The sequence below is a fragment of the Balaenoptera borealis genome, assembly GCF_965194805.1.
Source record: "Balaenoptera borealis genome assembly, chromosome: 2".
In the NCBI taxonomy this organism is placed as follows: Eukaryota; Metazoa; Chordata; class Mammalia; order Artiodactyla; family Balaenopteridae; genus Balaenoptera; species Balaenoptera borealis.
Window position 1 is genome coordinate 93,910,819 of NC_138867.1, and position 22,014 is coordinate 93,932,832.

General features: G+C 39.1%; 1 protein-coding gene across 9 annotated transcripts in view; it reads left to right on the top strand.

Moving 5' to 3' along the window:
- EPB41L4A (erythrocyte membrane protein band 4.1 like 4A) overlaps positions 1–22,014 on the top strand; it is a 270,520-nt gene that overhangs the window by 234,520 nt on the left and 13,986 nt on the right. For 6 of the 9 annotated variants that reach the window (XM_082376858.1, XM_082376852.1, XM_082376855.1 and 3 more), the window contains 3 exons: positions 980–1,027; positions 2,125–2,202; positions 12,790–12,909. In XM_082376858.1, the coding sequence (XP_082232984.1) occupies positions 980–1,027; positions 2,125–2,202; positions 12,790–12,909 (246 nt within the window). Of the gene's footprint in view, positions 1–979; positions 1,028–2,124; positions 2,203–4,508; positions 8,046–12,789; positions 12,910–22,014 lie in introns of those variants that run through there. The other 3 variants (XM_082376859.1, XM_082376853.1, XM_082376857.1) reach the window with 3 other exon arrangements.

The following is a 22,014-nucleotide window of genomic DNA, read 5'->3' on the forward strand; positions in this document are numbered from 1 at the left end:
TCTCTTCATAGGACACATGTTCAAAAGATGGTGGAGTTAACATGTTCTGAGGGTGGAGGTTTTGGCCCTCTGACATCAAAAGGTCATCCATTGGACAGTCACGCAGGCCCAGTTGAATGGTGAGTGGTTTCAGCTGGTCTGAACTGGGCAAGAACTAATTCCAAGTTCCTGAAAAACAACTTAAGCAACCATTACCATTGTGACCCATATGTCAGAGGTGTCATGTATAAGGAAGCTGTGGGCATCTAGTTTAAGATCAATTGAAAGCACGCGAGGCAGGACTTCCCTGGTGGCACAGTGGCTAAGGATCCGCCTGCCAATGCAGGGGACACGGGTTCGATCCCTGGTCCGGGAAGATCCCACATGCCACGGAGCAGCTAAGCCCATGCGCAACAACTACTGAGCCTGCGCTCTAGAGCCCATGAGCCACAACTGCTGAGCACATGTGCCACAACTACTGAAACCCGCGTGCCTCGAGCCCGTGCTCCACAACAAGAGAAGCCACTGCACTGCAACGAAGAGTAGCCCCCGCTTGCTGCAACTAGAGAAAGTCCGCGCGCAGCAATGAAGATCCAACACAGCCCACTCCCCCGACCCAAAAAAAAAAAAAAAAAAGCATGCGAGGCAGGTTAGTTTTGGTGGGCCTAATTAGGTTAGCACTCGGTTTCAACTGCAGACCTAGGAACTACAGATGAACCCCTTCATTGGATGAATGGAACTTACCAGACATGTTGTGCATAGTTATTTATGATCTGTTTGTAGCCCCTGCTAGATTGCTGGCTTCTTGAGGCCAGTTGGTATTATGTTTCTGGGAGCAATTGTAGGGCTGAGCATATATGTGTGACTGACGTGTTTGGTGAATGGATGACCATGTAAGGGATGTACGTTAACTGAAGTGAAACTCATTTTGGTATGCTTTCCTTAGCCAATTGATAATTTTCTATTCTCCTTAATGTCTTCGTTTGTTTGTTTTCCATAGGAAAGCCCATAACAGTGGTGAGGACTCAGATCTAAAGCAGAGGAGGAGGTAAAGAAAACAAATTGGAAGGAGGGTCAAGGGAGAGGGAGGGGGCTTAGCAGATTAGCACAGCCCAGACCTGAGGCAGGAGTGGGGAAACTGTTTCGTTTTATTAATGGCTGCTTTAAGAGTATTGTAATTTTTTTTTAACTTTGAAATATCAATTTTGGCTTCAACTGGTTCTCAGTCTTCCTTTCTTAACATCCTTAGGAGTTTCTCTTTTTTTCTTTTTTCTGCTCCTTTTGTCTTAAAGGAGCTGTCTCAGTTATCTCTTTTTTTTTTTTCTTTCTTTCTTTCTTTTTTTTTTTTTTTGCCGCACCGTGTGGTGGCATGCAGGATCTTAGTTCCCTGACCAGGGATCAAACCCGTGCCCCCTGCAGTGGAAGCGTGGAGTCTTGACCACTGGACCGCCAGGGAATTCCCTCGGTTATCTCTTGCTACGTTAAAACCACCAAAAGCTTGGTGGTTGAACATAACAACAACCATATGTATCTTGTGTGATTCTGTTGATTGAACAGACAGTTTGTTAGCTAGTCTAGCTAGTCCCTGGCAGAATGGCTGGCAGCCTGGGACCTCTCTCTGCCTGTGGTCTCTGCACCTGGCTAACTTAGGTGGCTGGAAGGAAGCAGAAGCTACCAGCCCTGTTAAGAGACTGTCCTAGAACTGGCAGAACCCCTTACACCTTCTTCTGTTGGTAAAAATCAGTCACAGGACCAGCACAAATTCAAGGGGAGGGGAAATAAACTCTCCCTTTCTCCATGAAGGTAGGGGTTTGACAGGACTTTTGTGTCCATATTTAGTCCACCCCAGGGGCTTTTAGCTTTTCCACGTCAGAGTTCTGTTGGAAGTATTTGTTTCTGTGGTCCCTTCTGGGAGCATGGTGACATTTGCTTTAATCTGCTCTCATTTCTGTAGACATTCAGATGCCTGGCTGAACTGAGAAACTCTGACTGGGAGAGGGCTACGACAGCTACTTATGTTTGGATTAGTAATTTTACTGCAAAATTAATTCTAAAGAACCAACATGAACCTTTCTGAAATTTTTCATATGTCATACATGTGGGTTTTTTTGTTTTTTTTTCCTTTTGCTCTTATTTTGTTTTCAGGTCGCGCTCACGCTGTAACACAAGCAGTGGTAGTGAATCAGAAAATTCTAATAGAGAACACCGGAAAAAGAGAAACAGGTAATATTGGAAGGTCGTGGTTAACGGGAACTCTGAAATCAGAGGCTACCACTGGTCGTAGAAGCTGTGTGTCCTATGAATTTCTATGCCTGATTTTTCTCATCTGTGTTTAAGAAGGAATCTGGCATGATTTTAAAGCACTGTTTTAGGAAACCTCAGCTCTTTGGACTGAGTTTCTTATCTTTATAATAAGATGATTAAACAATTTGACAGTGAGGTTCCTTCTTGTTAATATAAAAAATGATGACCTATATTTAGGTACAACACGTGGTGAATTTGTTTAAGGGTGGTAAGAAATTCTACCATTTGTAGAGTGATTTCTCCCTGAAGTGTCTTTTAACATGACATCACTATCCTTTGCCCAGCCAAGAAACGAGACACTCATAGTTGCATAGTTTCGGCCTTATGTATGTGTACATGCAAATACGTGTTTATACTCGTGCCAGGCGCACACAGTTAGATGGGTAAATGCAATTAGTTCATATCTTTAAGACTTATTCTTAAGAGCTTGTGAATGACATGATTTGACATGTAATCAATGTCAGTGATGGCTTAATGCACTAATCAGTTCTTCCTAGTTCCGAAATACTTATTTGAAAACAAGTAATCATGTAATGAAAGAGCACCAGTTTGGCGAGGTGAGGGATTTGGTTACCAGTTATGCCAGTTTCCAACCCAGTGGTTCTCAAATGGGGACAGTTTTGTCTTTCCCTGTGTTCCCTGAGGACATTTGGCAATGTTTTGGGATACTTCTGGATGTCACAGTTGTTGTGGGGGGGGGATTGCTGCTGGCTAGGAAGGCTGCTAAACATCCTCCAATGCACAGGACAGCCCTCTACAACAAAGAAATATCTGGCCCCAAGAGTGTCCGTAGGGCCACTGTTGGGAAACCGGTTCTCACCTGACGTGGAGTCTGGCTTGGTTGCTTTATTTTTCTGGGCCGTCTTTTTCTCCTCTGTAAAATGAGGAAGTTGGATAAGATAATCTCCAAGGTCCTTCTTTCGTGCTCAGAGCTCTTGTGCTGGTCATGCATTGAACTGGCCTCCCTCTCTAACTACAAAGGCTGTGTAATAACAGCCCAGATAGCATTGTAAGAGTGGGCCATTTTCTTAGGAAGCTTTCCACGTGGAGCCTTCTTAGGGGCTGGCATCACACTAGATAGAGGTGAGATCTCAGTGTGTAAGGACACCTTTCTCAAGGAAATGATTTCAGTTTCTTTATCTATAAAAAGCCAAGTGTGGAGGGTAGCTCTCCCTCAGGTACCCTCTTCCTGCTCTAAAATTCAGTATTTCTGCACAGACAACACAAAACAAAGCAAAACAAACAAACAAAACAGCCTCCCTCCCCCATTTGTACTTACTGATCAAGCCAGTATCTTAATAAATATATTTCTGTTTTGCTTGGTGTATTCTAAGTTGAGCTCATAGGTGCTCTATTCTCAACTTCTCAGAAGGTAACCTATTTAAAAACAGTGTCTTTTCAGGCCAAAAGTGCTCATGGTGACATTTGCTATTAAAATGAAACACTATTTAAAGGTTGCCAACAAGTTCCTAAATAGCTCATTACTGATCTAGGGGCACTGGCTTCAATTTTCCTTCTAGGTGTTTTCTCCCTCTACCCCAATTTCTCCTCCCACCCCAATTTCATGAACAATTTTTTAGACTGGCTTTCTTTGCACTGTATTTTAGAATGATGGTGGTTCTGAATGTTTAAATGCAAATGTACTTTGTAAGGCTATTAGTGAGAAATTGCTTTCAAAACACACTGACACAAAGGTTTTCAAAATCATTTCTTTTACCTGCAGAGATATTGCCCTAGGGTTATATAAGCTGCCTGTGTCTGTAGAAGATGAGGTCTGGACTCTAGCTCTCAGGGGCATAGCAAAAAGTGGGCAGAGGAAGAAACATGTCTTGCAGTTCCAATATCCACTCCTGAAAATCCTGGTGTAGGTACAGTGTGCAGGGAAAGATGGTGCAACACATTACACTGCCCTTGGGTGCCACGTACCCATTACACAATGCTGCCGCTAACCCCTCCGTCCCATTATTAGCCTTTAAAATTTTGCCAGAACCCAGTCATTCCGCCTCGGGATACATGGGTCTGAGTATTTATACTGCGGCCCTGCTGATGGTCCCATTACAGACACAGTATGTCTTGTGTCTGTAATGAAGGGTTGTCAAATGATGTCTGACTTTCTGCTTTGGGGGAGAGAATGAATCTCTTCAACCTCAGTTGTCCTTCCTTATTTTGGTCGGAAGCGTGACCCAGCCAAGCTCTCACCAGCGTCTTTTGTGCTTTTATTAAAGGACTCTGGTAACCCTAGAATGGGGCAAAGTGAATCTTGAACATGCTGATGCTCTGCTTCCTGCCAGCAAGGTCTCTAAATTCAGCCCTGGATGCTTCCTCACTTTGGAAACCAGAGCCTGCACCCGACACACCCCTCTTTCCTGTCTCCCCAGGGGAACTGTAGCCTGAGGCAGAGGGACAAAGACTGCACATTTACTTTTCAAGCACTGTTTTGAAGCCCATGATGTATCCAGTGGAGCTCTGGACAGAGTTCCAGAGAGACTTTCTGGAGACTGTGTGTGGTCTTTGGGATGTTCTTCCCTATGCTACTCTTTCTTGCTGTTTTTTTGTTTTTGTTTTTGTTTGTTTGTTTGTTTAACATAAGGAAGGTCTCTCCCATTAGGTTTGAGACAATTCTGTGTAAGTACTGTTTTTTTCACAGTGTCTACCCATTGGATTTTAAGCTGTCTTGCTGTTCCCATGGATGACAATTTCAATATCTCAGATTTTGTGTTCGGAGAAACACAGGTTAACAAGACAATGTTCACAGATCAACTTTATCCAAAGCAGTAGTTGTGGCTTTTAACAACCATGAAAAAAAAAAATCATATATCCACATCGACTCTGGAAGGCTAGTATCAGAAACAAGGATTGTTGTTTAGATTCAGTTTTAGAAAAATATGACTGTAGGTAAGCACCCCCTCTGTCAGTTTTGGGTCTAGAGCTAATGAGGCCAGATGGGTGAGGGGTGTGCAGTAACTGCAGGGTTTCATTCCACAGAAGTTTCCGACAACACCAGAGGCTTCGAGCCTCCTTTGTTTGGGGAATTGTTTATGTCTTTCTTAATCCCCTTTCACTTCAGTTGTTGTTTCCTTACTGTTTTCATAATCTGCATGGGTACCTACAGTTCTCTAGATTTTAAGATTTGAGAAAATAGATTTTTCCTCCCTTTGTATAATACCTGGAAGTTGGAGCACAGTTTCTTGTGATAACATCTCAGATGACAGAAAGTCCTTATTTTCCCCTCAGTGTCTCTACTTACACCCTCATCTTCATTTCTCTTCTCTTGCCTCCCTTTTTACTATATCACATTATTTTTCCTCACCCAGTTCCCTTTTTTTTTCTTTTCTTAGCTTCTTTCTCACTCTTTCTTTCCTGTCTTCTCTGACTTCTGTCTCTGTTTAGGAGCCAGTGATGTGTCAAAAAACCCCCAAGGGTGTGGGTCAGGGTTTTGGTTCTGCCATGTCCTGCTGTTTGACCTTGGGCAGCTCATTTAACAGATTTAAACTTAGCTTTCTCATCCCTAAAATGGAGTGCATACTACCTGATCTGCTTTCTTGAATGAGTTACTGCAAAGACCAAATGAAATCTGAGAGGTGATAGCACTTTTGTGGAGGGAGCCGGACAGTTTAATATCTAATTTTGGAGTCACTGCCTCTTTCTTTGGCTGTCCCCACCTCTCCTATACCCTCTTTCCAGCCTTTTCCACTTTTCTTTTAACCTTGTCTTCCATTTCCCCATCTTCCCTAACTTTACACATTTGTATTTTCAGACCAGGCATTCTTACCCTCTGATTGATGGGTAGGTTTTAGGGGTCTCATAACCCCAAGAAATTGTATGTAACATTCTTTGTGTTTCTAAGTATACAATTTTCTGGCGATAGTCTGTAGATTTAATCAGATTCTTAAGGGGGTGTCTGACCTCCAAAAAGTTATGAAGTGGTCATTATGATCTAAATAGTGAGAGATAGATTGATATTGGGAAATGGAATTGGTAGGATTCAATTCACTGGTAGGATTGAAAACTAAAAGGCTACAAATTTCTTTTCAGATTACTTACTTTGTTATACCGATTTGTGAAAAAATCTGTTGAATTAAATTCATCAAATTGGAAACCTACCAAGTACAAAGCAGCATGAAGTTAATGTGAATATTAGATTGCATTATGTTTTACTAGTTAGAATTTTGAATCTTGTACCTAAGATCAGTCGTCTTTATGGGTCTGAGCCCCTGGGCCATGCTCAGGACTTGCCCACAGTGTATGTTGAAGGAGGACCTAAGAGGTAGACATATCAGAGTGAAGCCTTTCATAAACCAGCTTTCCCTGAAAATACCTTGAGCTTAATAAAATATCCTTCACGTTCAAAGAAACCGGTCTGCAAAATATCCTTTGTGCTGTTGATGAAAATCAGCACTCCTTTGGGCATTCACTGGGGAGGATCTGTGGATTACTCAGTCATTAGCTTTGATGTGTTGCTAGGCTTTTAGGATTTGAAGTGGGAGATTTGGAGGAGGTGGGCAGTGAGGCAGAGAACTAGTCTGGTGTTTTTTGCATAAGCATAAAAGTGGAAGTAACTCTGGAGCCTGGTGAGGATTAAAAGGGTAAGAGAGATGAGAGAAGCTGGGGGTAAAAGCTGGACTAGAATAAATTGGCAACAGGGGACCATTTGGACCTTTCCCAAATTTCATTCTGGGATGTTTGCATCATAATCACATGAGTTATGTACATGAGGTGATGTGTGTGCACACGTGTGTGCGTGTGTGGGTGAAATAGAGCTCAGAACAAAGAACGGGGGACGGTGCGTTATGAAGTTTGAAGATGCTTTGAAGATCTCTGTGCCTAGGAGCTGGTTCCTTTACCCTCTGAGTTTTAATTTTCACACATGCAAAGTGGGATAATACCTGCCCCGCCTACCTCACGGGGTTTATAAAGATCTGAGATCATGGATGTGCTTTGAAAAGCACAAAGGGCCCTGCATGGGCAGGTCCTATTCGATTGGCGAGAATGTTCAGCGCTGCTCAGTGTTACCTGAAGTCCTGTTGGATCTGCAAAGTGGGGCCCAGCTCCCTTTAACAATAAAGAAGTCAGTATTTCTAACAGGAATTTGTTCTGCCACAAACGTTGTTGGAGTTTCCTCCTGCTTTTTAGACGTCTTTTAGAATCTGTATCTGAATAATGGATTAAGATGGTTTGAAGTATTTTAAATGTGTTCCACAGGTCTTTTATATTATTTTTCTGAAAAAAGAAAGAAACCATCCTCTGTGGCACTGCAGCTAACAGGGACAATACATTTGAGCCGGGGAGATCTAGATCACGGCTTTGGCAGGGTTTTGTTGTTGTTAGAGTGATAACACAAAGCAAAGCATTCCTGTCCCTCTGCCCTAGGGAAAAAATGTGGTTTTGATGATGGCAAACTTAAACCAAGGGACGTTTCTTCCACATGGCCTGAAAACAGGTAACTGTTTCCTTGCAAGCATTCCCTCCTGCCTGGTCCCTGTCCTTGATTGAAGTGTTGGGGCTGGCTGCAAACCAGGTAAAAATTGCGGGTAGGGAGAGGGCAGTTCGTGCAGAGCCAATGGAAATGATGTTCACCGTGGTACAGATGGCACAGGGTTCTGATTTCCACTTTAATAAGTTGTATTAAGATTTAGACATTTGATGTGGATTATTTAGGGATTCCAGAGCATAATCCAAGTTGACAGAGATGACTGTGGAAGTGCGGAGCTGCAGCAAATGAGGAATGCTGTCAGATGACTAAAAGCAGAGCAGGTTGAACGATCCTGAAAACAGAAGGAGAGTTTGGGGAGGGAGATGGCACCAAACGCAGCCCGTTTTAGCAGGGAGAGCATAAGGAGTAAGTGGAAGAGATAGAAGCACCTTTAAGAGCAAATGAGCATAATTTATTGATGGTGGGGGAAGGTGGGAAAATGAATGAATGTTTTGCTTGCTGGTCTTCAGGGAGTATGTCGACAGATGCCTGGAACCAGCATAAATTTCCCAAGGGAAGAAAAACTACTGAAAAAAAAAGAAGACTGGTTTATAGCATGTGATCCAAAAATGAGAGCAGTGGTTGAGAAACACAAGTCCACAGTTCCCAGCTGGGAACTGCAGATTTAATATTAGCAATGGAGTGGTTGTACGAAGCAATTGTCTGGGAAGTTGTGCTATTGCTGAAGAGTGGAGAGTTTTTTTTTTTTACCATGTCTGACTGGCTTATAAATAAAGCACAAATAGAGAACCATAATTTTAAAGCTGGAAAGGATCTTTACAATAATTCAGTAGATGAAGAAACAGACCTACCAAAGAAGGGTAAGCGTTTTGCCCAGGGTCTCTGAGTCAGATAATGACAGAGCTGGAACAAGGCTGAACACAGGAGCGGTGGGTATTGCTCTTATCTCCTGGAAGCGTCATTATACACTTGCTCTGTAAGATTTCTCAAGTTCAGTATTACACATGGTCTTTATCTCAGTGAATGAGAAATGAATTAAGAACTGGTATAAAGGAAGGTCCTATTAGGAACAAAACTGCCCGGGTAAAGGTAGAGGATGAAGCAAAACCCGTGGGGATTTGTATAGGAATTCATTTGGTACTGTGAAGAATTTTGCAGAAGAGGCAGAACTATAATTGGGAAGATAGGGAAGAAGAGACTAGGAACGGTCATTATCTTCATTATTGTTGTCAAACGATTATATGACGTTTCATCCTCCAAACCTTTTGCAAACTTTAATTAAGTGTCAAATGCAGTTAAAATCTAAATTGCACGGATAGCCTGAAAAAGTAGGGTGTTGAAGTTTGGTGAGACATGGAGGAAATGTATCAGAATTCTCTTATTCTGAAACATTATTAGAGAATGCTCTATTCTAGAGCGACGCTGTCCCTCGTACCTTGATTAAAAAGCAAAAACCTTCTTACGGTAAGGCTTCTTAGCCCAGTTGCTAACTCTCCTTGGTTGTACATGAGGAAATAGACAAAATGTGATGCATGTAGAGTTATTGCCTTAATGGATACAGGAAAGAAACAGCATTTTTTGAGGTTCAACTTTAAATATGACATTTGAAAATGAATACATTCCCAGTGAAAATTTCAACGGACTCCTTTCCCTCCTTAAGACTTTCATGACTATCTGTCATATAAGACATTTTGACTTTCTAAAAGGTACTATATTGATATAATGCTTACAGTGTTTTTATTCTTCATAATGTAAATACCCACATTAAAATTAAAATGTAGCAGGAAAGGAGCAAAAACCAACACTTTGTGTGTGCTACACCTAAAGAGAAATGAGACTTATAAGGTAGAATCATGATAGGATATGTCTTTTGCGTTTAAAGATTTCTTTAGTTACTCATGCATAAACAAAATAGTTAACTCCTGCCTCATAAGGACTCAGTGTTACAATATTCTTGCCTGTAGGGCTAGGGTTTTTCCTTTCCATGTAGCATCTGTATTTTCTGGAGCAGTTCAGTGATGGAAGAAATGACACTTTCATTCTTGTAATGAGGTACCATTAACCAGAGGCCTTTTGTAAGGGTGTAATTTCAAACTTCATTACAGACTAAGGCAGCCACACCACCCGTTTACTCAGGAGAATGTGCTTCTGTTGTGACTCTCCAATGAGCCTTACATTTTTAATGTACCTTGTTAGAATATTTATGAAAGAGTATCCCCAGTAGAGGGCAACTGTCTTTGGAACATGTGGGTCCCAAGGATATTAACTGACACGTTTTCACTGCCCTCACTTTCGACTTTTTGATTAGGAAAATAAAAGTTAAAGGTACATGCCATCGTCTGAAATTCTTTCTGATTTAGTTCTTATTATTAGTAAGGTACAAGAAATATATGTGTTCTTGTCTCAGGAGTTTTAATTTTTGTTATCAGAGTAAAGCCTCAGTATGAAAGTAGCCAGCTAAATTCCACAATAGAAGAATGAGCATATACTGCTTGTGCTTCCTTTGAACTGTCTAAGGAATGTTTCTCTAGGAAAAGTATGTTTGCCTCAGTCAGGTTTCACTCTTGCTGGTAGGCTTGACCTCTCAAAAATATTTAAGGATGCTGATTTACTGATTTAAAAAAAAAAATAGTGAAATTTTGTCCTGTCCACAAACTGTGCAGCGATTTAGCTCACAATGGAAGCTGTAGTCTAAAAGACTCCAGGCTTAGGAGTTGCCAGGACCTGGTGTTATGTCTACCCCGGGCAATGCAAAGTGTGGGTTCCTGTGGGAGGGAAGACAGCTCCTTGCCAGCCTGACGCCTTCCCACTGTCTCTTCCTAACTTTGGATCCCTCAGTCCTGGGAGAGTCCAGGACAGTTCCCCCCGAGCAGGTCTGGTGGGTCACTCCCTGACTGTCACATGATACATGGAATGGCTCGGAGGTGTAGGTTCTGGCTATGAAAATACATATACATACACATGTGTGTGTATGCGCACATGGAATTTTCAAATGAGAGTGTTTGCTTCAAAGACTGATTAATAATTATGACCTCGTCGTATACCTTCTCATATTTTTCTTCAGATGTTTCTAATATTCAGATTCATTCAGTTTTCATTTCCTCTGCACATGTCATTAGAAGAGGGAACTATGTTCTTGAATTTCTGAAAAATACCATGACTGTATCCTGTTAATATTCAAATAATAGCCTATTAGGAATGAAAGCTTTAGTGAGGAAATATATACAGTTCAAAGACTTGAAGTGTGTTACAGATAATTTTTTACTTAACACAATTCCTCTTTAATCTAGAGAGATTTAAATAGCTTCTTCCTCATAAGCTACTTTTTTTTTAAAATTGGAATTTGCTTTCCATTGTCTCTGTTTAAGTGAGATGAATATATGTCACTCGTCTACTGGTTTGCATTATAAGCAAATCCAGATATCCACCCCACAGTCTGTACTAAGTGCTGTAACAGCAGCGGAAAGACATCTGTTCAGTGAGAGAAATGACTCCAGACTTGTCTATTCTTTTCATTTCTGTTTCGAAGCAGTTATGCTCGTGCAGTCACAGTACTGGGATGCTAACCGCGCAATTCCATGCTGCTCTCCCACGCCCCGGGAGCAGCAGTCCGAAAGAAACACCCTGGAGCAGCTTCCTCAAGAACGTACATCAATTCAAAGTTAAAGATTCAAATAACAGGTGTTTGATTTTTGCAAGAAATACTCATGGCTTCACAGCATCACTGCAGTGCATTCCAGACATTATTTACACATTAATTAAGCACTTGCTTTAGTTAAGTACTTGGTTCCCTCTCTCCCCTGTCACACCTCACCCTCATTTTTAGAAAGACTTGATGCATCAAAAGTCCGAAACTTCTGCAGGCTGAGTGTGGTCCATGGATGGGTTTTGCCATGTCCATACAGTATTTCACATTCATAATTGGTTGCCGTTACTTAAAAAATAGAAGAGTTTATTTTTAAAAAAATTCAGGTTTGTGGATTATCTTTTAAAAACTGAGAGGATGAAGTAACATTGTCCCGTGCTCTTACATGGCAAGTGCCTGTGCCCCCCAGTACCCCCTCCCACCTGTTTCCCTGTCCCTCATTTTGCATTCCCCGCAGGGCCGCTGGCCACGCTGAGTGCTGAGTGCTCAGCCCTCATTCCCTCTCAAACATGCGAGCAGCAAAACCAGAATGCTCTGTGCCTACTCAGTTGCTCAGGCATTATGCCACCATATTTAAATTTTTTTATTTGTAGCTTCGTGTCTTAAAAAAATGGAAATTGTATCTGGCACTTATTGTGCATGAAAACTTGGACAATTTGTGAGTTTTTAAGAGCATTTCAAAGGAAAACTATTCATTGCTGTTTTACTTAGTATATTTATATAAAATGATTTTGTTTCATGATTTAAGATTGTGTAGCAGACACCACTGTTTCTTTAGTCGAAACCTAAATATGTTTTATTTTTTAATTTATTTATTTATTTTTGGCTGCGTTAGGTCTTTGTTGCTGCGCGCGGGCTTTCTCTAGTTGCTGCGAGCGGGGGCTACTCTTCATTGCGGTGCGCGGGCTTCTCATTGCGATGGCTTCTCTTGTTGCGGAGCATGGGCTCTAGGCGCGCGGGCGTCAGTAGATGCCGCATGTGCGCTCAGTAGTTGCGGCTCGCGGGCTCTTAGAGCGCAGGCTCAGTAGCTATGGCGCACGGGCTAAGTTGCTCCGCGGCATGTGGGATCTTACCGGACCAGGGCTCGAACCCGTGTCCCCTGCATTGGCAGGCGGATTCTTAACCACTGCGCCACCAGGGAAGCCCCTAAATATGTTTCAAATGAGTTTTGGTTTTGACACATGTCTTTTTACTAGAAAATTTTAAGCCGGGGATGAAGTCTGAAAATAACCAATATATGTTTACGTATTTATATATAAATATTATAAACTTATCTACTTATGGATATATTAATACGGTTAATACATTCCTAGCTTTGAGTGATTATGGCAATATTGTGAAATAACTTTTAAAAACATGTTTAGGATGAACTGATAAAGCACCACATATGTGGATGTTAATTTTAGATGAATGGTCTTTCTTTCAGAATACGGCAGGAGAATGATATGGTTGATTCGGCGCCTCAGTGGGAAGCTGTACTAAGGAGACAAAAGGAAAAAAACCAGGCGGACCCCAACAACAGACGATCCAGACACAGATCTCGCTCGTATGTGCTCTCTCTTTATGCCTTGATTCAAAAACTCCGAGCTTTCGGTAGCATGCAGAGTCTAGGGCACATTGGGCTGTCTCTTTGAGGTCTTCTAAAGTGATTTAGTTCAACCATGATTATCCCACTGTTTATTTGTCATATATACCTTCTTATATTTGTTATGCTCATCAACTATATCTGAAGCAGTAGAAGTTGGAGCACAGCCAAAGCAAAATGTCATAAAAAACAAGGCTATCAAAATCATGTTTCGTTTTGTTTTTAAACAAAAGTATATATTCAACTGAATAAGTAGGAATAGTCTCCTTTGTTCTGGAGCCTGGCTGTTGGTGAAATACCTGCTGCTTATCTCAATTTGAGTCTGCAGAATCCTCTGAAGTCTTGTTCCAGATTAAACCAGATGTGAATAACTTCCCATCAAATCACCATTTGTGAGCAGTAGTCAGTGAGTGATTCATTACACCCCAGTGTTGAGATTGGCCTGCTCCTTCTGTTGCTAGGTAATGCCATGTGTGAGCATAATTACCCCATGATGAGGAGGTTGCCAGTTCACCAAATTAATTTTCTTTTGCACTGATAAAGTTTATACTTAAACAAAAATGTTTGCATCATCCAGATTTAGAGTCTCCACACCCACCTCTTGTCCCAAAGCATACCTTTTTTTGTTGTTGTTGTGCAAGAAGTAGATTTACTAATACAGGATGCACAGGCGGTCAGGCAAGGGGGCTCTGCCCTGAGAGCTAAGTGAGAAAGCAGCTTTGGTTAGGGAGATTCACACTCCGTAGTCAGAGTGTGGGCCACCTTAGAAGGTGAGAGGCCCTGGGAGATACACCTTCCATAGACAGAATGTGGTCCAACTCAAAAGGTGAGAGCGGCCCCAAAGCATACCTTTTTAAAGTGAGCTGGACCTAACTACCTATCCTTTTATGATCCTGGGTGGTTAGATGTCTGGTGTTGCCTACTTGTGGAAGGAGGGATGGTGTCTCAGCAGGGCGGTGGGAGGATGCCTGGGATTGGATGGGAGGCAGAATCTAGAGGTAGGTGGGGAGCTCTGAGGGAGCCGGGCAGAAGGGTGCCAGTTCAGTTTCACAGAGGCCAGGAGCGGGCTCCAGAGGGAGCACCCCATAACCCTAGGGGACTCTGCTCAGCCTTAGAGGCTTGCTTTCGAATGAGAAGTTAACGCATAATGTGTGTGTGTTTTTATCAGTGGTGCGTCATAACGAATGATGTCTGTTTCTTCTCTAATAGAACATTTGCAGGTAGTCACTAAGCACTGTACACGCTATAGATTTATTCTTTACTCCATTTGTTTTTGTTCTGGAACCTAACTAAAATGTTCAATTTAAAGCAGAAGTTAATAAAAGTTTCCTTTGTCTTGCATACCACCTCTCCCTAATTCCATTAAAAAAAGAGAGGTTTAGAACAGGAAGAATCAAGCCCTAATTGTGGACAGTTTAACCAAAAGGCACAGAACCCCAAGATAGGATCCCAGCATGGTCCTGGGCATATCTTTTGCAACTATGCTTTTACCATTCCATGTGGAATCTTTTTCTATGAGGGACTTATTATACACAAGTTTTGGTAACTTGATATTAAATCTTAAAAACAGCATTCAGCTTTTCTAATTATTTCTAAAGCACTCTAAATTCAACTAAATGCCAATAATAAATTTCATTTATTAAATAAAGGGAAAAGTAAAATGAAATTAGGAAAAATCCTATATATAAACTTTGAAGAAGCCAAAATACATTTCTGGGGACAATAGTAAATAGTGAATAATCATTTATAGATAAAATTGATAAAGAGAATAATCCAAAGTTGTTGAGTATTACAGTTACTCTAATTCAGTTACATTATGGGGCAAATATTGTAGATGGCACTGTGGATTTAATCATTTTTAATTGAGTGATCTGAGATTCATTTAACACCCTAAGGAATAAACCTTTTTACAATTGAGGTAATTTGAGGTGAAATTTACATCTAGTGAAATTGCTCTCACCTTATGGGTAGAAGTCTATACATTTTGACAAGTGTATACATAGTGTATCCATCATGCCAGTCAAGATACAGAATTTAGAAAGTTCCCTCATACTCCTTCTGTTCAGTCCCCATCCCCCATAGGCAGCCACTGTTCTGATTTCTATCACCATAGATTAGTTTTTTTCTCTTACTGAATGTCACATAAATGTAATTATACAATATATGCTCTCTTAAAATGCGGCTTAGTCCATTGTATGATTATACCACAATTTGTTTATCCATTCTCCTCTTGATGGATGTTTGGATTGTTTGCAGTTTTTGCTGTTTTGTGAAAAAGCTCAAGATACTCCACACAAGTGTACCTGTGGAGTACGTTATCTTTTGCCTTGGGGTAAATACATGAGTGGAATTGCTCGGTTAGAGGATATGTCTAACCACATTTAATTTTATAAGAAGCTACTAAAATGATTTCCAGAGAGGCTGTATCATTTTATACTCCCACTAGTAATGTATGAGATTCAGTTCTGCTCTATTCTTGCCAATATTTGGTTTTGTCTGCCTTGTTAATTTTAGCTCGTCTAGTTGGCTTGAAGTAGTACCCTGCTGATGACTGACAAAGTTAACCACATTTTCCTGTGCTTATTGGTTATCCATATATGTTCATTTGAAAAGTGTTCAAGTTTTGCCCATTTTTAATTGTTGTTTTCTATTATTTATTTGTAGGGCTTTTTATATGTTCTGGATATAAGTTCTTTTTCAGATAGGTGTATGGTGAATATACATATCTGAAAAAGAATTCTCGGCTGTGGTTTGCTTTTTCATGTTCTTAACATTGTTTTTTGGTGAGCAGACATTAAATTTTGATGAAGACCAGTATACCTTTTTTTTTTTTCATTTATAGTTAAGGCTTTTTTTGCATCTTAAGGAATATTTGCCTACCCCAAGGTCACAAAGATATTCTCATATCTTCTTGTAGCAACTATATAGACTTTGCTTTTATATTTAGATCTGTGATCCATTTAGAGTTCATTGTTCATTGTATGAGGTAGAGGTAGATATTGAGAAGTGTTTTTTTTCCAGGTGTTTTTCCAGTACCATTTGTTGAAAAGACTGTCTTCATTGAAATGCCTTGGGGCCTTTGTTGAAAATCAATGGACTGCTTAGATGTGGGCCAATTTTGTTTCATTGATCTGTTGTTTGTCTAGTCTTAAGCCACCATGTTGTCTCAGTTACTGTAGCTCTACAGTAAGATTTGAATCATGCAGTGTAAATTGTCCAACTTTGTCCTTCTTTTTGTCAAGGTTGTTTTAGCTATTTTCGATCCTTTGCAGTTCTATGTAAATTTTTGAATCAGCTTGTTAGTTTTTGCACAAAAAAAAGAAAAAACCTGTAGACTTTAGATTAGGATTATGTTGAGTATCTATCGATCAATTTTGAGAAAATTAGTGTCCTACTCATCCATGTATTTAAATCTTTAACTTCTTTCAGCAATGTTTCTAGGTTTCCAGTATAGTTATTGCATTTATTTTGTTAAATTTAATCCTAAATATTTAATATTTTCAATGGTATTGAACTACATTTTGTAAAATATTATTTTCAAATTGTTTGTTAGTATATAGAAACACAAATTATTGTTTTAATATTGATATTTTATCTTGCCATCCTGTAACCTTGTTAAATTGACTTATTAGCTTTGGAAGCCTTTAAAACATTTTTTTTCTTAGGATTTTCTACCTTTGCAGTCATTTTGTCTGTGAACAGAGACAGCTTTCCTTTATTACTAATCTTTTGCCTTTTACTTCTATTTCTTTCCTAAATGTACCGGCTAGATTTTCCAGAATAGTGTTGAATTACGTTGTTGAGTCGAAGTGTTAAGAAAGAAGACATCCTTGGCTTGTTCTCTTTCTTGGGGAGAAAGCATTCAATATGTCACATTAAATATGATGCTAGCTATAAGATTGAAGAAGACCCCTTCTATTCCTAGTTTAAGAGTTTTTTTTGTTTTATCATGAATGAGTTTTGAAGTTTGTTATTAGCTTTTTCTGCATCTGAGATGATTGTATATGGGTTTTCTTTATTCTGTCAGTGGAGGAATTACATTGATTCAGTTTTGAATGATACATCCTTGCATTCCTGGGATAAGACCTTAGTGATTCTGATCTATTATCCTTTCCGTATATTGCTGGATTCTATTTGATATTATTTTGTTAATATTTTCTTTTCCTATGTTCATGAGAAATTCTGGTTTATAATTTTCTTGTAGTATCTTTGTCAGGTTTGTTTTTTTTTTTTAAACATGGTTATGCCGGTCATTTAAAATAGTTTAGGAAGTTTTCCTTTTTTTCTCTACTTTCTGAGAGTTAATGTAAAATTAGCAGTACTCCTTCCATAAATATTTGATATAATTTACCTGGGAAACCAACCCTGCCACAGATTTGCTTTGTGAAAAGTTTTAAATTACAAACTGAGGAATTCCCTGGTGGTCCAGTGGTTAGGACTCTGGGCTTCCACTGCAGGGGGCACGGGTTCAATCCCTGGTTGGGGAACTGAGATCCCGCATGCCACTGTGCGGTGCGGCCTAAAATAAAATAAAAAATAAACTAGTATCTCTTAAAAATAAATGAATAAATAAATTACAGACTGAAATTCTTTAGCAGATACTGGGCTGTTCAGATTGTGTCTACTTGTTATGTGTAGGTTTAGGTAGTAGGTGTTTTTAAAAGAATTTGTTCATTTTATCTAAGCTGTCAAATCTTTTAATAAAAAATTTGTTTGTAATAATTCTTTAGTATCCTTTGAACATCTGTTGTGATATTACCTTCTTCATTCCTGATGTTGATAAGTTGTGTCTTCTTGTATTTTTCTCCTTAATTGTGTTTTCTAGTCTTTCAGAGAACTAACTTTGGGTTTAGTTGATTTTCTTTATCTGTTATCTATTTCATTGATTTCTACTCTTTATTACTTCCTTCTATCTATTTTGTCTTTTATTTGCTCTTTTTTTTCATCTTCTTAAGGTGACACTGATTTTAAACCTTTCTTCTTTTTTAATATAAGTATAAAGTTCTAAATTTCCCCTAAGTCTTGCTTTAACTATATTTCATATATTTTGATGTGTTGTTTTCATTATCATGCAGTTCAAAATTTTTAATTTCACCCGTGATTTCTTTGACCTTGGTTTTTTTTAGTAGTGTGTTATTTAATTTCCAAGTATTTGGAGATTTTTCTACATATCTCATTACTATTAATTTCTAATTTACTTATGTTTTGGTTAAAAAAAATCTGTAAGATTTCAGTCATTTCAAATTTGTTGAGATCTGTCTTAAGAGCTAGCATATAGTCTTTAACGATGAACGAGCTGGTGGACTTGAAAAGAATCATTCTCAGTTGTTGGGTGTAGTTTACAAATGTCAAGTAGATCTAGTTTGTTGATAGTGTTGTTCAGATGGTCTGTGTCTTTACTGATTTCTTTGTTTACCTTTCAATCAGTCATTGAGAGAGATATGTTAAAATTTCCAATAATGATTATGGATTTGTCTGTTTTACCCTTTAGTTCTGTCAGTTTTTGCTTCAAGTTATTTTGAAGCTCTGGTATTAGGTACACACATATTTGTGAATTTTTTGGAGGGGGATCTTCCTGATAAATTGACCTTTTTATCATTATGAAATGTCCTCTTTATTCTGGTGATACTCTTTTCTCTATGTCCATTATAACCACACACTCGTGTGTGTGTATACGTGTGTGTGTGTGTATTTATATAACCATTACACCGTTTTCATGCTCACTTTTTGCATGGTATATGTTTTAATACTTTACTTTAGACCTAAGTATATCTTTATGTTTAAAGCTCATCTCTTGCTCTCTTGTAGACAGCAGTATTTGGTCTTTTTTTTTTTTTTTTAATCTAGTCTGACCATCTCTAACTTTTAAATTGAATGTTTAGGATACTTATGGGTCATGTAATTATTAATATTTTGGGGTTTAAGTCTGCCATCTTACTCTTCCTGTTTACTGAATCTATTTTTTGTTAGTTTGTTCCTCCTTTCCTATTGTATTTTGTGTTAACTGAATATTTTTTGGTATTCTATTTTACTTTTTATATTGACATCTTAACCTATACTACTTTTTATTATTTTTTTATTTAGTGGTTTCTTTATGACTTATAGTATGGTTCCTAATTTATCACAGTCTGTTTAGGGTTAATATCATAAAATTTTATTAAAACTTAGAAATCTTAGAAAAATATAGTTCCAATTATCCCCTCTTTGTTCTTTGTGCTATTGTCCTATATTTGATTTTTGCATGTTAGTAGCCCCACATTTCAATGTTACCATCTTTGCTTCAACAGTACATTGTTTTTAAAAGAAATCAGAAAAAGAGGAACAAAATTTTATAGTTAATGTGGTAGGCAGAAAATGTCCCCTAGATATGTTGATGTCTTGATCTCCGTAACTTGTGAATATTTTGTTAGATGGCAAAGGGGAATTAAGGTTGCAGATGGAATTAAGATTGTTAATCAGTTGACCTTCTGCTAAGGAGATTATCCTGAATTATCCAAGTGGACCCAAGTAACCACAAGGGTTCTTAAAAGTGGAACAAGGGACAGAAGAGGAAGTCAGAGTAATTCAATTTGAGAACAGCTTAACCTGCTGTTGCTGGATTTGAAGATGGAGAAAGGGGTCATCAACCAAGAATGTGGGCAGCCTCTGAAAGCTGGAAGAGGCAAGGAAATGGATGTTCTCCTAAAGCCCCCTGGAAGGAATGCAGCCCTGTCAACGTCTTGATTTTAGTCCAGGGAGACCGGTGTCAGATCTGACCTACAGAAGTGTAAGATAATACATTTGTATTGTTTTAAGCCACTAAATTTATGGTAATTTGTTACAGTGGCAATAGGAAATGAATACAGTTGCCCAGTTTACTGTTACTTGTGTGTTCTGTTCCTTTCTCTAGATCCAATGTTCCATTTTCCTTCCTTTAGCATTTTTTGTAATACAGGTCTGTAGTTGATAAATTGTCTGTTTTACTTTATATGAACATGTTTTTATTCTACTCTTATTTGTAACAGATACTTTCACTATCTATCAAGTTTGGGGTTGATGGTTTTTCCTTTCACACTTTAAAGAGATTGTCTGTTGTCTTCTGATCTCTGTCATTTGTGGTAAGTTAGCCTTCATTCTGTAAACACTGTATGGAATTTGTCTTTTTTTCACTAGCTACTTTTATGACTTTTTTTCTTTATCTTTAGCTTTTTAGCTCTTTGATTATGGTGTGGCTAAGTGTGGTTTTCTTTATACAGTTGAACCTTGAACAACACAGGGGTTAGGGGCACCAGCCCTCCCATGCCCTCGAAAATTCATGTATAACTTACAGTCGGCCCTTGGTATACGTAGTTCCCCTTTATCCACGATTCCACATCTACGGATTCAACCACCTTTGGACTGTATAGGTACTGTAGTATTTACTATTGAAAAAAATCCATGTATAAGTGGACCCGAGCAGTTCAAACCCGTGTTGTTCAAGGGTCAACTGTATCTATCATCTTCTTCTGTAATTTGGTATTTTTCACCAAATTGGGGACATTTTTGGCCATTATTTTTCAAATTCTTTTTTCTGACTCATTCTCTTTTTCCTTTTGGGCATCCAGTTGTGTATATGTTAGACCATTTGATATTGTCCCACAAGCAACTGAGGTTCTGTTCATGTTTCAAATTTTTCTCCCTTTTTCAATCATGGTAATTTCTATTAACCTGTTTTCAACTTCATCAACCCTTCCTCCTACCCTCATAGTCCAGTCTGCTATTAAACTCATTCAGTGAACTTTGTACTTCCCTGTTTTAGAATTTCAGTTTTATTATTTTTATACTCTCCATTTCTCTGCTGAGATTTCCCATCTATTCATTGATTATGTTCCTATTTTCCTTTAAGGTGCTGTATATATTTATACAAGATGTTTTAGGGGAATTCCCTGGCAGTCCAGTGATTAGGACTCTGAGCTCTCACTGCCAAGGGCCTGGGTTCGATCCCTGGTCAAGGAACTAAAATCCCACAAGCCTCACTGTGCCCCACCCCCCCGAAAAAAAAAAGATGTTTTAAAGCCCTTGGTAAATTCCCATATCTGGGTCTTTCAAAATCTATTTTATTGACTACTTACATTTTTTTTTTCTTTCCTAGATTATGACTATATTTTTCTGCCTCTCTGCCTGTATAATAATTTTTTATTGCATGCTGGAAATTTTAGAGGATATGTTTGTAGGAGGTCTGGATTATATTGTCTCTGGATTATGTTGTCTTCCTTTAAAGAGCATCAAATTTTGTTCTGGAAGGCAACTGAATTACTGTTGGATCCTCTTGATCTTATTTTTTATGCTTTGATAGGGTGGGACTTTTTAGATTTTGTCCTTAGCGTAGGGTATGTTCTTTACTTTAGGCTTGGTCCTTATTCTTAAGGCCTGGCCTTTCTGGAGTCTTAGTTGAATGCACAGAGCACTCAGCATGGCTTCTCCACTGTGACTGCAGCAGAGCCTTGTCTGCTACCACTTCACACAGCTCTCAGCCTTGCAGCGGCTGTTTTCTGTTAGGCCTCAGAGTCCCACCCAGCTTATGTATAGATTAAATGTAGTGAATGTTCTCAGCCAACCTCTTAAGGAAAACCCCATGCAGACTTCTGGAGTCCCGCTTTTTTCTTTTATCCTGCACTGTAAATTTCAGCCTCAAATTTTGATTTCTACCTCCTCAGCCCTGTGAATCTGTTGCTTCTTGAGTTTCACCTCCCTGTACCACATTGGGAAAGTGCCCCCAGGCAGAAAACTTGAGCAAATTGGTGGGGGGCGGAGGGGGGCGGTTAACCTTGTGTTTCCCTTCTCTCAAAGATCACAGGCTTATGGTATCTGTTGCCCAATGTCTGACAAACAGTTGCTTTGTATATTTTGTTTTATTTTATAGTTTTTGAGGATGGGAAGGGAGGGTTTGTCTGATATCAGTTACTCCATTGGACCAGAAGTGGAAGTTCAAGAATATTCTTTTGAGGTAGAGTAATATCTTTGAATTGGGTATTGCTTCTATCGGATCAACTGAAATCAGAAAAGAGCCTTATGGTACTTTGAATTTAAAATCTTATTTAAACTTTC